This window comes from Lampris incognitus, chromosome 3 (genome assembly GCF_029633865.1).
Source record: "Lampris incognitus isolate fLamInc1 chromosome 3, fLamInc1.hap2, whole genome shotgun sequence".
Taxonomy (NCBI): Eukaryota; Metazoa; Chordata; class Actinopteri; order Lampriformes; family Lampridae; genus Lampris; species Lampris incognitus.
The window spans coordinates 28375195-28391748 of NC_079213.1; the positions used below are offsets into that span (position 1 = coordinate 28375195).

Sequence of the window (16554 nt, forward strand, 5' to 3'; positions counted from 1 at the left end):
TCTTGGTCTCGCCCTCTGTAGCCATCAGGCAACGTATGGGTGACCCATGAGGAGATGGAGACGCTGGCAGCCCCCTCCAAAACGGTCAGTCCCCTTGTCTCCTTTTAACGCTAATCCTGTTTCTCTTTAATCTGCATAAGTCTATGTGTGTATGAAAGAGGGTGTCAAAAGGAGAGAGAGTATGCAAATGCATATTTAAAGTTCATGCTACAGGGTAGGGCAGTACAGCGTAAGCTGATCAAAGTAGCCACAACAGTGACTGATAAGGTCGGCAAGCATCATTTAACCCATTTCCCAGTTTGGGAAGATTTGTCAACACTAATGTTAAACATGCGTTTCATGTCTGTCACATTTGCTGTTCTTTGATGTGATTCAAAGAATGTGCGTGGTAAAGGAAGTGCCGACACGGAAACGTTCCTCACTGATGATTCACATGGTGGCTCAGTAAAGGTGTGAATGACTTTGTGTCAGGCCAAGTTATAATCATCTGGGCCCAGCACTTCAAAACAGAGCCCCCGAAACTTCCAAAATGTCTCCCTTTATATCATAATTGAGAAGACAATGACATATGGCAAACATCATCATCACGCTGTGCCAAGTAGTGGGTGTGCCCTTGTGCCTTTGTAGTAGACAGATTGTCATTAGTGACGATATCCCTCCCATCATGAGGGTAATGCATCATGAGATGAAAGTAATCAGTTATAATCATTATCCTCACAGTGGTTTGTGTGCCCAGGCCTCCGATGATAACTGGATCGAAACTGCATCAGTAAATGTAGCCCACAGCCAGAGAGAAGCATTCCGTTCTCATTGTTTGAACCAGCTACAGAACTCACCCAAAAGATTTGATTATCAACCGAAGCCGTTTTATTTGCAACATCAGTTACAAAGTCAATCTTTGAAGAACACCAGCTGTAAAGGCGCAGTGTTACATAAACTCCAATTTTCTAATCAACTCTGTAGATGGCGGTGGCCCAGTGGTTAGCACTGTTGCCTCACAGCAAGAAGGTCTTGGGTTCGAACCCCAGGCCATCCCAGGTCCTTTCTGTGTGGAGTTTGCTTGTTCTCCTCATGTCTGCATGGGTTTTTTTCCACCAACAAAAAGACATGCATGTTAGGGTTAATACTCCTGTTTGTGCCCCTGAGCAAGGCGGAAGGTGCTGCAGCTGCCCACTGCTCCTATACAATAGGATGGGTTAAATGCAGAAGACAATTTTGTTGTAAGAATACGATGACAAAGTAAAGTGGCTTTCTAGATACCATACGTATTAAAACCATTACCAGTTAGCAATGCTAACCCGTGATTTAAATGCTACCGCTGTTGTCTTATTACTCATCATCAGCACACATTCTGCTGGTTAACTGTATCAGGAAGACATAATTTGCCTTGTTAACTCTTCTCTCAGCATGTAGAGAAATTATGTTTACCCTATTATCAGGGACAAGAAAGGCTAAAAGCCAATCCTTTTCCATTGTCTGGAAGTGAACACTGATTGGTTCTGAAATAGTGGCTTCAATGTGATGCCGAGTAAGAATATCAGACAGACAGAGACCATAGCTTATAATCATGTTGCAGCTCGTCACCAAACCAAATGAAATCTGTCAGGCCAAGAGGGAACAAGTTACCACCCCTGAAGGCCAAATTCAAATGCCAGGGGGTGAGGTTTCAATTCTCCAAAATGCAGCTAATACTCATATAAACTGGTGACAAATGAAAGGAAAACCCAACATAAAGTGTCTTAGCAAGGTGTTGGGCCACCACGACCCTCCAGAACAGGGGTGGGCAATCTTATCCAGAAAGGGCCAGTGTGGGTGAAGGTTTTTGTTCCAACCAAGCAGTTACACACCTGATACCACTAATCAACAAGTTTAGTCTTTGCTGAGGAACTTGATTAGGAGACACAGGTGGGTAATTGCTTGGTTGGAACAAAAACCTTCACCCATACCGGCCCTTCTTCAATGCTCCTTGTCATAGATTCCTCAAGTCTCTGAACTCTACTGGAGGGATAGAGCACCATTTTTCTAAAAGATATTCCCTCACTTGGTGTTTTGATGATGGTGGTGGACAGCACGGTCTAACATGTTGGTCCAAAATCTCTAGTAGCTTTTCAATTGGGTTGAGATATGGTGACTGTGAAGGCCATAGTATATGATTTACATCATTTTCATCCTCATCAAACCATTCGGGGACCCCCTTCTGCCCTGTGGATGGGGGCATTGTCATCCTGGAAGAGACCACTCCCATCAGGATAGAAATGTCTCATCATAGGATAAAGGTGATCACTCAGAATTACTTTAATAATAGATTACATTTATATAGTGCTTTTCTAGACACCCAAAGCACTTCTGATTGAAGGAGGAAACTCACCTCAACCACCACCAATGTGTAGCACCCACCTGGGTGATGGACGGCAGGCATTTTGCACCAGAATGCCCACCACACATAAGCTTGAGGTGGAGGAATCATTGAGCCAATCACACGGGGGATGATTAGGTGGTCAGCCAGGTTGGGAATTTTGCCAGGACACTGGTGAACCCCCTACTCTTTGTGATAAGTGCCATGACATCTTTAATGACCACAGTGAGTCAGGACCTCGATTTAGCATCTCATCCGAAAGACGGCATCTCCTACAGCACGGTGGCACTGGGATTTTTTTATTTATTAGGACCAGAGGGAAGACTGCCACCTACTGGCCCACCAACATCACTTCCAGCAACAGCTCAGTTTTCCTGGGAGGTCTCCCATCCAAGTACTAGCCAAGCCCATACGTGCTTCACTTCTTTTTTTCTTTTTGGACCCCCCCCCCCAATTGTATCCAGCCAATTACCCCACTATTGTGAGCCATCATGGTCGCTGCTCCACCCCCTCTGCCGATCAGGGGAGGGCTGCAGACGACCACATGCTTCCTCGATACATGTGGAGTCGCCAGCAGCTTCTTTTCACCTGACAGTGAGGAGTTTCACCAGGGGGGTGTAGTGCGTGGGAGGATCACACTATTCTCCCCAGTCCCCCCCCCCCCGACCAGAGGAGGCGCTAGAGCAGCAACCAGGACACATACTCACATCCAGCTTCTCACCCACAGACACAGCCATTTGAACCAGTGATCCCTGTGTTGGTAGGCGACAGAATAGACTGCTACACTACCCGGACGCCCCATACCCGCCTAACTTTGGTCATGCAGCAGAGCCATGATACATGTTGGTAGGGCTTGTATTGCTTTCCAGTGACCCTTCCCTCTAAGGGGACAAGTGGATCCAAACCATGCCAGGAAAATGCCCCCTACAGCATACCAGAGTCCCCGGACCCCCTCACTGTAGGGGTCAAGCACTCAGGTTTTTTGTTTCATTTGTGACCTGTCTGTGTATATTATATATATATCCATTAGCCAAACTGCTTATCTTGCTCTCAAGGTTGCGGGAGCCTATGTTGACTACTAAACTTGTTCTGAATAAACACGACGTTTATCTTCAGTGAAACCGACTTTATTCACTCCATTTCTTTACAATACCAAGCGACCAGCAACTTGCTCTCAGCATGAGCACCACCACAACTGCGCCCCGCCTAGAAGGGGCAATACACTGCACATGCATAACCTGACCAGAAGGGGAGCTGTCCTCCATTACATTAACTAAATAGGGATGCATAGAGATAACATGTTAACAATCTCATTCTCTTTTTTTTTAAAGAAATAAACAGAAAACAAAAAATGAAATTCACAGCGTGAATTATGGAACATACATTTCCAGAGAAATCAACATGTCATGGAAACATTTGAGAACAAAATCAATTGTCCATCCAACACCCTTTTAACCCAGGTCCCATTGTCCTTCACAGAGTGCCTTTAAGAGCACAAGAGCCGATGCTCCTTTCTTTGTGAGACAGTCAGTGAGTTGAGTTTTCGTGTCTGACCAACGCACCTCCTTGATCTTCTTGCTTTGTATGAGTTCTTTAATGCTACTGATTTCCAGCCTAAGTCTTTTCTCTGTGACTTGCTTTGTAGACTTGAGAGCATCATACAGAGAGTGGTTATCAGTCACACAGAGCACGGAGGGAGCATTCAGTTCAGCATTGCCAGTAGTTAGTTCAGAAAATAGTGTGGCCAGAAACATTGCATTGTCTACTCCATCTGACATAGCAAGAGTTTCCCCTGCAAGTGTACTGCGGACCACACGTCTGATTTTCTTAGAGTGCCAGCTGAGTGGGGAAAACTTCCCTCTTTCTCCCATAAGTGTTATCAAGGTACCTCCCTGTGTACCTCCATCAGGGAGGTTCCCAAACGAAGCATCACTGAATACTATCAAGTTAAAAGCATCAGTGTTTCCCAGATGTTGGAATCTGAGTGTTACCTTTTCAGATTTAAGCTTACGGATAACCTTATTAGCCTCATGAATAGATTGTACTGTTGCCCCTTTTATATTAGAAGCCAAACAACACGAGTCAAACATAACATCAGGTCTTGTTTGTTTAGCAACCCATAGGATTTGTCCTATTTTTGACTGTAGCTGCTCTCTTTCAGTGTCATTAAGGGGCTCACTTCTCTGTGTGGTCCGACCTGCTTGAATGGGTATAGGCTGCAGATTGTCAATGTAACTTTGTTGGTGTACCTGTACCTCACCGTTTACCGTTACAAAATCCATTCCTACATAAGAAAACTTTTCATGCTCCTCACGACCAACCTTAAACACAGATTTCAGTTGCGGGATTACGTTTGATGAAAAGTTTGATGTGCCTGCCCAGAGAAAATCATCTACATGACATGCAAGCACCCCAGTGACCTTACATTGCTCATCCAACCAATAAAATATTGCTGGATCCACCTGAGACACTCTACCACCAGTAGTCTGCATGATTTCCTTCACTTTGTTGTACCAATATAGTGATGCGTCTGCAAGTCCATAAACACATTTCTTAAGTTTCCATACAACATACAGCCTGCTTCTTTAGGGGGGCGGATATAAATATCCCTGGATAGCTCCATACCCTGTAAAAATGCCGATTTGATGTCCATAGAATGCACTTCCCACTGGTTTTGACATATCACTGATAACATAAGTCTAAGTGAATCAGTAGCACATGTAGGGGAATCCTTTTGTAGCTCTTGAATATTTATCTCTTCAAAACCTCTGGCAACCAGTCGTGCTTTAGGCACAATACCCTTAGGTGTTTCTTTAAGACTACAAACCCATCTAGTAGAGATACATTTCTGACCTGCATCTTTAACTACCTCGAAGACATTATTATTGTGCCAGTTCTTTATTTCTTCCTGTTTAGCTGCATCAAATGAGATGTCTTTCGTTATAAGTACATCAGCTTCTCTGTCTGTTTCTATGTGGAGATTATCAACTTCTGAGATATCAACTGATACCTTTTGCCCATCACTTCCATTATTCTCTAGATGTTGCATGTTATACCATGTTTTATATTTCCCTGTAGCTTTGCCTGCTCTCCCCAAGACTCTTGCTCTAAGTAGAGTATTGTCACCTCTGTTCATATATGTTACAGTCTGTCCTGTTTTTAAACTCATACCTGCAGAGGGGACAGGATTATCATGTGCATTAGGCTTATGGGCCATTTCAGTTTGTGCAACATTACTTTCAGGTAACTCATTCTCTCTATTTTGTTCACTGGCTAAATCATCAGCTACATTGTTTATACCTTGTTCATCATTTCCTGTTTCTGTGTCTTGTTGATCATTTACTTTTTCAGCATCATTTTCATTTTGTACCATTTGTTCTTCGTTAACCCTTGTGTTCACCTTGGAAAGTCTTGAGTGATGTACTCGCACTAAGATTCCACTATGCCTTACAAAAACAACAGCTCCATCCTGACCAATAACAATTCCTGGTCCTTTCGACTCATTACATTCAGCTCGTTTGTAATACACCTTGTCACCCATGTCATATTTTTCATCTGTAGCTCTGAGCTGTTTACGTAGTGCTCGTCTTATCTTTTCTGAGCACTCTGCTTCAGTGAATGCTTTTCTAGCAGCATGTAGGGCCGAAATGTGCTCTCCTACTCTAGCACTCATAGTAGTACCCTCTAGTGCGGGTGGTTTATCAACCAGTACAGAAGGAATGTTAGGATTCAAACCATGCACAAGTTGACGTGGACTGTAGCCGTGCACATTATGCATACTGTTCTTAGCCATAAGAGCCCAGTCCAGGGCCGTTTCCCAGTCACAGCCACTTTCTCGCCTGACCTTCAGAATGATGTCGGTGAGGGTCTGATTATGCCTCTCCAGTAGTCCGTTGCTCCAGGGACTGTATCTCAATGTTAAAGTTCTCAGCCATATCACGGAACTCTGCATTATTGAATTCTCCTCCGTTATCGCTGTAGAGCCTCTGGGGGGCGCTGTGGATTCCTATCCATGTATGAAGAAATGACTTGACGATCTCTGAGGACTTCTTGGTTTTTACAATGCTTCCTGCGCTGAACCTTATGAATTGATCAATGATGTGGAGGTACCATACCCCTGGTTCCAACTCATGCAAATCTACTGCCACCGTTTCATTAAACGTTGAAGCAAGAGGCAAGCCCACAGCAGGCTTTGGCTTCGTCTTGCTGTATCTCTGGCAAATGTCACAGTCCTGTACTATGTGCTGCAAAATCGTGTCACACTCTGTGTCTTTATTTCCAGAGCTATGGATGAGCCGCTGTAGCCTCTCGGCGGAGGCGTGACCGAACTGTTTATGCAATTTCAGAAGAACTTTGTGTTTCTCATTTGCGGTCATATTTTCTGTGACTATGAGGACCTCATCTTCATTCAGGCTGTTCTCTGGAGCCGTCAGTGCTTCAGTTTCTATTGGCTTTGTTTCTGTGCTCTTGTCTCTGATATCTATACAATAGTGTCCCGAGCTGGTTAATTCAAGAGGGATATTTTGATTAAACATCACAGCACTATCATTCTCCATATCCAAAATGGTCCCTGCCTTTTTCAGTGAAGTCTTACTCAGAAGCAGTGGGATATCAGCTTTAACTACTTCAGTTTCCACTTGACATTTTGTCTGTCCTATTTTTGCAGGCAGTTTCAGTATTTTGGAGGAATGTACTATATTCCCATCTCCAAAGCGAAATAGTCTGCTGCTTGGAATTTCACTTTGCGCTATCTGGTTCACTTGGCTTTGACTGAGGTCTGCGACAAAATTTTCCAACCACTTTTCTCCGCATGCTGTGCGGGTACATGCAGTATCAATGATAGCTGTCCCTAACGACTCAGTCAGAAAGATCTCTGATGCTGATTCAGACAGCGAGGCTTTGGTAAACAATGTGTCCTCTACTTTTGCTGGCTCTTCAGTTAGCTTTACTTGCTCGCTATTCTTGTGGGGACAGTCCTTGGCCCAATGGAACGTGCTCTGACATACAGCACATTTTGATCGCCTACCGAACTTATCCAGTGGGTTAGTACCTTGTAACGGTGGCTTTTGTTGTCCAACCTGTGTTGTCTGTGACTCTTGTCCAGCTTGCTGCACAACGTTACTTGTTCGTTTAAATCTTCCTCGCGAGCGCTGCTCTGTGTAGAACACTTCATCTTTTACTTGTATGCCATTAGTCGCGTCGACTTGTATTTTCCGTACACACTGTCAGCGCCATTTGCCTACTCCTCTCGTCTAGACAAGCCGTATCTAAAAGTTTAAAAGCCAATACGGCATCGGGAAGAGTCATATCATACTTTTTCATTCTATTGTATCGCTGCTCAAAGTCAATCACATAGTCCGCCATGGACACAGAACTGTCCTTCTTGATACAGTCAAAATACGAATAAGCATCGTAAGCGTGGTCCCTCTCTTCTTTGAGAAACATTCCATCTAGTTTTGCAATTAAAACGTCCATACCCCCATCTGTATTCAAGTCTGCAGCGGGTATTTCCATGGCGATATCCCTTGCCCTTCCTTCAAGCCCCAGCACGACAGCAAGGGCCTGTTTCTTCTTATCCAGCTCAGTAACGAGCTTCCACATAGCAACTTCATTTTTCCAACTCTCGTACGGTCGGGACTCATCGAACTTCGGTGGAACTTTGTAGCTAGCAGAAGCCATTTTCTGCTAACCATCCTCTGCTACCAATGTTGACTACTAAACTTGTTCTGAATAAACACGACGTTTATCTTCAGTGAAACCGACTTTATTCACTCCATTTCTTTACGATACCAAGCGACCAGCAACTTGCTCTCAGCATGAGCACCACCACAACTGCGCATGACAAGAGACTCCCGCCTAGAAGGGGCAATACACTGCACATGCATAACCTGACCAGAAGGGGAGCTGTCCTCCATTACATTAACTAAATAGGGATGCATAGAGATAACATGTTAACACCTATCCCAGCGGTCATTGGGCGGCAGGCGATTCATCTGACCTACATGTCTTTGGACTATGGGAGGAAACCCACACTGACACAGGAGAACTTGCAAACTCAATCAAGTTGCATTTTTTTATGACGACCCCCAAGGTTGGACTATCCCAGGACCTTCTTGCTGTGAGGCGACCGCACTAACCACTGCGCCACATAAATGTATACTATATATAGAGAGAGAGCGCTAGCTAGCTGATAGCTGTAAAAATTCATCAGCGAACGGCAACAAAGAAGTTGCTTCTTTCTTAGGATTACATTATCAAGTTCAAACTCCATGGGTCGTAATAATATATTTAGTTCCAGATGTGATCTTTTTGCTGCTCTATTGAGACCATACAGTATATGTGCACAATCTTTAGTTTTAGACTAATCCACTCACTTGTTCTAAGATATGGTGTGTATGAAGATAAGATGAATATCTGTGGTAGTAAATATCCTTGTTGCATTATTTGCAGCTTCATCATAAATGTCCAGGCAGGCCTAAACTTTTGTGCAGTTTAAATTTTAGCTTTTTTCAAACTACGCTTTTTATTTGAGTGAAACAAGATAAAATCTGTGGGATATTTAATGAACCAAGCAGAATGATGTGGCGTTCTCAAAACGGCAGTCAGTCTCCTCTGAGGTCCTCACAACTTGGGGCACGTCAGGTTCAAATCATCTGGTTAAAGAAAGTCCAATTCGGGGACAGTGAGAGCTTTCTGTCAGTCGTTTTAATTCTCTCGTATCATCTCTTCTCCCTCGTTTTTCAACAGAAGTCAGAGTCTGAGGAGGGGAGCTGGGCACAGGTAAGAACATGTGCTCTTTTTAAGGGCTCTACCATTTTTGGTTTTCTGCTTTTATAGTCAACACCCACTCAGATTCAAAGCGTCCTGGGTGATACTAAAAACATGCTGGTCAAACTCCTGCGTGTCTTCTGTCAGACTCTAGCTTATGGTGACATGAACCATGAGTGGATAGGAAACGAGTGGCTGCCCAGTCTAGGACTACCTCAGTACCGCAGCTACTTCATGGAGTGCCTGGTGGATGCCCGCATGCTGGACCACCTCACCAAGAAGGACCTCCGAGTGCATCTCAAAATGGTGGACAGCTTTCACAGGTAACCGAGCCTCTTCAGCTGCCTCCTTGCATCAACAGATGTCATTCTAGAGGAGGTGGCTCACGGGTCGAAAATAAGGAATGTTCAGGGAGTTATGAGTTTAGTAAGCGGAGAAAAAAAATTTGCTTTTCAGCTTATCTGATCATGTGTGTGTTTGTGTGTGTGTGGTCCTTGGACATCAGAACAAGTCTACAGTACGGCATCATGTGTCTGAAGAAGCTCAACTATGACAGGAAGGAGCTGGAGAGACGTAGAGAGCACAGCCAGCATGAAATGAGAGGTACATACCTGAATTAAAAAATAGAGAACAGCCAAAAATGCTCATAAAGAACCAGGAAACCTTCACCGACTGGTTCCAGCTAGCATCATTGATGTTGCTTGGTGAAACTTTGGGAAAATGTCCTCCGTGTGTCTGCAGATGTGCTGGTGTGGAGCAACGAGCGGGTAATCCGTTGGGTGCAGAGCATCGGTCTAAGGGACTATGCCAACATCCTGTTGGAGAGCGGCGTGCACGGCGCACTGGTGGCCCTGGACGACAACTTTGACTACAGCAGCCTGGCGCTGCTCCTCCAGATCCCCAACCAAAACACTCAGGTAGCATAGCCACAGCGGCGCCCTCCGTTGTCTCACACACACACACACACACACGTGATTCGGAGAGCTAGTGACTGTGCCATGTTGAGTCGACATGGCACAGTCACATTTTCCAGCTGACGCTCTGGTAACCTGCCCATCTCCTTATTTCGAATAGCTGACCCGCTGATGAATATCTGTGTGTTGTATTTTTTCAGGCACGTCAGATTCTGGAGAGAGAGTACAATAACCTGCTGGCACTGGGCACTGAAAGGCGACTGGACGAGGTGAGAGGCACCTGTCAGTGTAGTGTCCCTCAACCTTATCAATGTGCTAATTCCCCGTACCAAACAGCTTTGAGCAAGTCGTCAAGCTAGCGTAGCTAACCATACAGTATAAACGGCGACTCAAGATTTAAAAAAAAAAATGAGCGTATCACATTTTCTCAAAAGGAAGCCCCTACAGATTATCAGAAATTGACAGAGCAGAAATTCATATCGATTTTACACAATAACGTTCAGCCTCCCCTCTTTAAAGTCTTACTTGATTACAGGCTCAAACTGAATAGCTTTGTGTTTGTTGCTTTTCGTGTCCCCCTACCGAACCATGATATTTTGCTGTTAGATCAGCTACAGACTTTTCACATTGTCCCTCTCTGTAAGAACATCATCATGTAACAAAAACTCATCTGAATCCTGTGTGTCTGTCCGTCAGTGCGATGACAAAGACTTTCGAGGTCCATCGTGGAGGAGGCAGTTCCCGCCCCGAGACGTCCACGGTATCAGTATGATGCCCGGCTCAGCCGAGACGCTCCCTGCAGGCTTCCGCCTCACCACCACCTCCGGTCACTCCCGGAGACTGCCACCTGAGGGTAAGCGCCTTATCACCCATGTTACACCAGGAGTCAGCCAGAGGTCAAATAGAATAAATAAATAAAAATTTAATTTCTTGCCCAGTATGGTCACTATGAGTGTATCGGCGCATGCTGTTGAGGCCACAATAAAAGTCAGAGCTTTCAAAAACAGTGACCAAGCAAAAGCTTTTGCCTCCACAGTGTTGCCAAGGTGAAGTACATCTCAACAGATAAGAGTAGGCAGTCTTACCCATCACTCTGTGTGTGTGTGTGTGTGGAGCATTCTGATGATGTCTCTTGTTCTCTCTGACACTGACTGCTGCTCTGCAGTCCTCTATGAGACGCTGGACGACAGTCCTGACGACATGTATTTGGATTGGTTTCAAGGTCAGCTATGCCCCCACTAACGTTCTGGGCTTGTCGGCCCTGTGTGCCTTACATCAACTGTACCCTCCCCCACCACTGTCTCTCTGTAGCTTCTTTCATCCTCACTTTTCCTCCTTCTTACTACTACTACTACAATCTCTATCCTCAATCCCCAACTCCAAGGGTGGCCGTTTATGCTGAGTTATGAAATAGTTTGGTCTACTCCCCCTGCTGGTGAAAGCTGGGAATACACCTATGGCTTAGGATCCATGTTTACCTCCTGTAGGGGGTTCTGCCGGCGTAACCCTTGAAGTTACTAAAAAGTAAGCGAGGAAACAAAGATGGATGTGAGTGCTATGTAAGGTGCCCCTCATCAGGCGGTTTACAATTACATAGATAAAACAAAATGTCCACGGTGTTTTGACAACTCAAACTGATCGTTTGTGTCACTCCTCATCCTTCTGCTGTTAAAAGAGTACCCTGGTCAAAACGGCCTAGTGGAGTCAATTGGGGCTTGAGTCCAGGCCGAGCTCCCCAGTGACACGAGACATCCAGCAGCACGGGTTTTGACCAGAGCCCTTTTTTAACAAGTTTTTTTTCCCCCAGTGAAACTGAGACTGTGTGCTTTCGTCTCTCTTTATCTCCGATCCCCGGTCTGTGCCGTCCACTCAAAATCAAAAAGTCATTTGAGTGTGTGATCTAATATGCTTTGGCTTTGTTGCCGTAAAGACATCACAAGTAATCCCAGCTGTGTATGTGTGGGTGCTTGAGTGAGTAACACATGTTTACGTGTATATCCAACTAAACTGTTTTGCCCGTTTTCATACCCACTCTGTTTTACCGAGAGGTGACCTAATCCTGAGTCACTTACTTTGTGTGGTATGCAAGTACAAGGTTTCCTCTGTCTATGGGCCCATCTGATATGAAGGAAGTCCTTTGCCCTGACTTGACTCTCTGTCTCCCCCTGCAGTCGGACCTTCAGCGGTGCAGCGTCTAGACAGCTCCACGGTGAGGACCTACTCTTGCTGAGTGGAGGAGGGATGTCAAATCAAACTGTATGCTGTATGTAACAAACAGAGACACGCACACAAACACACACTTTGTTGAAAGGCGCCTAAAATGAGATATTAGATCAGAGGGAGGCGAGGGTGACTTTTTGCCCCAGATAAGCCTGTTTGCTCTTGGCAAGTGTCTTTGGTGGTTTTTGCCAAGTCGCTGTGATATGGTGGCAGGAGAATAACAAGGCCAGCCGCGTGCCATGTATTCCTAGTGATGCCTCCCCTCTAATGTCCATCCACAACACATGACTCATTCAGAACAGTGGACGGTGTAGGAATCTGTTTCACATATACACTCGTAGCCCAGTGTTCAGTTCAGAGATCAGCTGAGACAAAGTCCTTTTTCAGGGTTTTGATTTGCTGAAGTCCTGGCTCGGTAGCTTTCCAGACTGAGAGATTACAAGGGGAAACGGCAGCATGAAGCTAAATGGAGGGCCCTTTTCATCTATTTACGCTTTGATTTGATCGCATTGAGAAAATTCTAATCAGGATATCTCTCCCTGCATACTTGTGGGTTTTCCTGACTAATTAAAATGGTAGCACGATATCTCCGGAAAAGTAGCCCGCCTTCTGCTAGCATAGTGAAGCCTTTTACCAACCAGATAGGAGTAGAGATGGCAGTTGTTGTTTTTTTGGAAGAACTATTAAGAGCGAGTGAATAAAGCAGAGCGGGGATGCGATTTGGGAGGAAGTCGACATTAGTCGTTTCTTCATAATCATGATATCTTCATTTCGCAAGGATTTGCTCATCCCTACAGGCTACGTTTCTGATGCTTACATCAGATCATACAAGCATTGCTGGAGCAGGGTTATTTTTACCTCCTGTAGAAATAATTACAAGCTACCTCTTTTAAGAAGGAGAGGTTGGCCTAGCCTGTTAGAACATGATGCACTGTGAAGATTATGCAACATCAAATGCATGAACCACACAGGCACGCAATGTATTTGAGCAGGAAGAATTGCATCTTACATTCAAGACGGTCCAGCTGAGATTCATGTCAAGTGGGTGTATCTGAAGAAAAGGCAGATTCAGCCTTTGTAATCTCTACAAATCCAGGGAGTGAAATTTGGACTCCAACGCGGCAGCATCGGCAAACAAGATAATATCATCATCACCTCAAACATTCTGGAATTTTATGATGAAAATATCCAGTTCAGAAAGTCTTGACGGTTAAAAAAAATTGCGGAAACCGGTACATGTGGGCAACATGATCCAGAAAGGACCGGTTTGGGTGCAGGTCTTTGTCCCCAACCAAGCAGTTACACACCTAATTCTATTAGTTCTTTGCTAAGGACCTTGATTTGTAGACTCAGGTCTGTAACTGCTTGGTTGGAACAAAGACCCGGTCCTTTCTGGATCATGTTACCCATCCCTGGCTTAGATGTTTAACCGATGATCTCGTCCGTAAACTCCTGGATAAAAAAAATTACAAGGCAAGAAACCAAAAGTGATGAGTGATGAATGTTAGTAAAATCGTAAGCATCCTTACATTACTGTGACAGCAGAGAGCAACAGAAGGGGTGTTTTAAAGAGCAGAAACAGCTGGATACCATCCATTAGGGAGAAGATGACGTGAGGTGCTTGGATAGATCAGTCTTCAGCCGACAACTGAAGACAGGGGAACCAACTGAGAAGTGAGTGAGATGAAGGCTGGTCTCGGCCAGGCGGAGGTGATAATTAGACGATGAAGAAGGAAGTGTGCTTTAGTGAGAGAATGGCTCTGATCCAACACAAGCTGCTGAGGGAAAGAAACCCATAAGCGTCAAACAACAGCCATTCCTGGAGCCCTGGAGGTAGTGCCTAGATGGGAATGGTAAAACAGCATCACTGTGTGGGGTTTGCCATCGTCTATATATGATGTTGTTCAAGCAGGAAAGTTGAAACGCTCAGCTACACCACGTTGTGTTTTGTTGGACTTAGCGAGCCATAATCCACTAACAGAATGCAGAAATGTCAAATAAGATATGAATAATATCATTGAGTCCTTTAGGAAAGCTATATTGTGATTCAAAATGGACAAACATAACAACACGATAAGTAAAGCCATCAATCACTTACGTAAACCAAGAGATGAAGGTATGGTAAAATCCGGCGCTGGCAGCTTGTAGGCAGAAAGAGGAGGTGCCAGCACAAGGAACCATCCAGGACCAGAGCAAATCCTTGTATTCAGTTGGTGTGACAGATCTGCATGTTTTCTTTCAGCGCCAAAATCCTGTGACATTCTCCTTTTTTAGCAAGGTGACTACACAACAACAACAAACGTTTCCCTGTCTTCCCACACACAGGTACAGTTTTGACGGAGCCTAACCACGGAGCAGCTGGATGGACCAACCTGCCTAACAAAAAACACAACAACCTGCACTGCCAAGATGCCCTGCCCTCCACCATCCCCGTCCCGCTGCTACACCCCCTGAACACACAGCAGGGTGTGGGAGGGTTAAAGTTCGGGGTAAAAAAAACTCCAACAAGTGTCATCGTCGTCGCACCCCCCCCCTTCCCCTCACCCGGTCTTTGCTACGAACCAAGTCCCCCCCGACTGTATCTCCTCTCATTGGGCACCAGATGTCGGTGCTATACTTTCCTGCAGGTCGCCCTCTTGTCACCATTTCTACCTTTTACATGTACAGTAACTTGTCAATGCGTAACATACTGTGTATTTCTTCTACAACAGATGTGTAGGTTATCTGTAAATTAATATAAATATGCCATTTTTTATTATATATATATATATATATACACACACATCTATGTATAAAAAAAAAGAAAATATTCAGTTTGTGCAAATACTTCCCCCCCGCCTCCTCATTTTAGTGGTGCATAGATTTAAATTATGCTGCTCTTTGAACCGTCTCCATACACCACCACCCACCCCGGACCATTTTGTACATATGGGTTTTTTTTTCTTTCCCTCATCATGCCAACGGTGACAGACCTCTGCTGCACCGCGGAGAGAAAAGGAGACGATGTGGACACCTTCAGAGACGACTGTGAAAGCCTGCCTTCCAGTGGTGAACAGCCCCCGTTTCTATGACTCCCCCCCCCCCTATCATTGTCATATAGTTTTCCAGGAGGATGCAGTGGTGCCTGGAGACACGACATGTACTTTGATACAGACCACATGGACTCTGGACTATAAATAGCCAAGGACAAATCAAACACTCCTCTCAGACAACATAAAACAGGACAATACACACACACCATGGAGTCTTACCTGCAGACACCAGCTGACAGAACAGAGGAAATAACTGAAAGACAGAATGCTTTTAGCTCAGTGTGTGTAGAGTGTATATGAAAATGTTGAAGTGAGGTGACTTAATGACAAAAAAACCGCCGTTGCTTGCTGTGACTTGCGTTGGTGTAACTATTAACACTTTGTTTCTGTCGGAGTGGCCAGGGTGACCTATTGTACAGCCCTACTATCTGTCTTTTAGTTATTTCTGATGGACGGCTCAAACCAGTCTTTGGTTTTGTTTTTACATCTTCAATTTGCACGAACGATTAATCATTTTATTTTGTGTCCATTTCTTTCTTTTTTTATTTATTTCTTCTTGTACTTTGGTCAGAACTAAGTGTTGAGCAAACAACTTTTCATTATCAATAAAAAAAATACTGTCAGTGAGTAAGCGGTGTTCTGTCATGTATTTAATCTTAGGGCACCGGAGAGTGTGCTCCAATTATCGGGGCATCACATTGCTCAGCCTCCCTGGGAAAGTCTACTCTAAGGTGCTGGAAAGGAGGCTCCGACCAATTGTTGAACCTCGGATCCAGAAGGAATAATGCGGATTCCGTCTTGGCCGTGGAACAACTCTTTACCCTTGTGGAAGTGCTGAGGGAGGCATGGTAGTTTGACCAGCCAATCTTCATGTTTTTTGTGGACTTGGAGAAGGCTTATGACCTAACCCCGGGGCACTCTGTGGGAGTATGGGGTATCAGAGAAGTTGCTACAAGCCCTCCGGTCCTTGTATAACCAAAGTGAGAGCTGTTTTCGGTGGGTGTCGGACTCTGCCAAGGTTATCCCTTGTCTCCGATTCTGTTTGTAATATTCATGGACAGGATCTCAAGGCGCAGCCAAGATGAGGAGTTTGTCCGCTTTGGAAACCTCAGAATTGCATCTCTGCTCTTCGCAGATGATGTGGTTTTGTTGGCTTCATCAGAACGCAACTTCCAGCGCGCGCTGGGGCAGTTTGCAGCTGAATGTGAAATGGCTGGGATGAGAATCAGCACATCCAAGTCTGAGGCCATGGTGTATTACTCCC

General features: G+C 44.9%; 1 protein-coding gene across 2 annotated transcripts in view; it reads left to right on the forward strand.

Moving 5' to 3' along the window:
* The window catches only part of ppfia2 (PTPRF interacting protein alpha 2), a 264671-nt gene extending 252403 nt beyond the window's left edge, over positions 1 to 12268 (forward strand). The window contains exons 22-29 of one of the 2 annotated variants that reach the window (XM_056278056.1): positions 22 to 84; positions 9107 to 9140; positions 9258 to 9447; positions 9630 to 9727; positions 9866 to 10041; positions 10239 to 10307; positions 10735 to 10891; positions 12210 to 12268. In XM_056278056.1, coding sequence (XP_056134031.1) covers positions 22 to 84; positions 9107 to 9140; positions 9258 to 9447; positions 9630 to 9727; positions 9866 to 10041; positions 10239 to 10307; positions 10735 to 10891; positions 12210 to 12268 — 846 coding nt within the window. The remainder of the gene's footprint in view (positions 1 to 21; positions 85 to 9106; positions 9141 to 9257; positions 9448 to 9629; positions 9728 to 9865; positions 10042 to 10238; positions 10308 to 10734; positions 10892 to 12209) is intronic. The other variant, XM_056278057.1, reaches the window with a different exon arrangement.
* The last annotated feature ends 4286 nt before the right edge of the window (positions 12269 to 16554 follow it).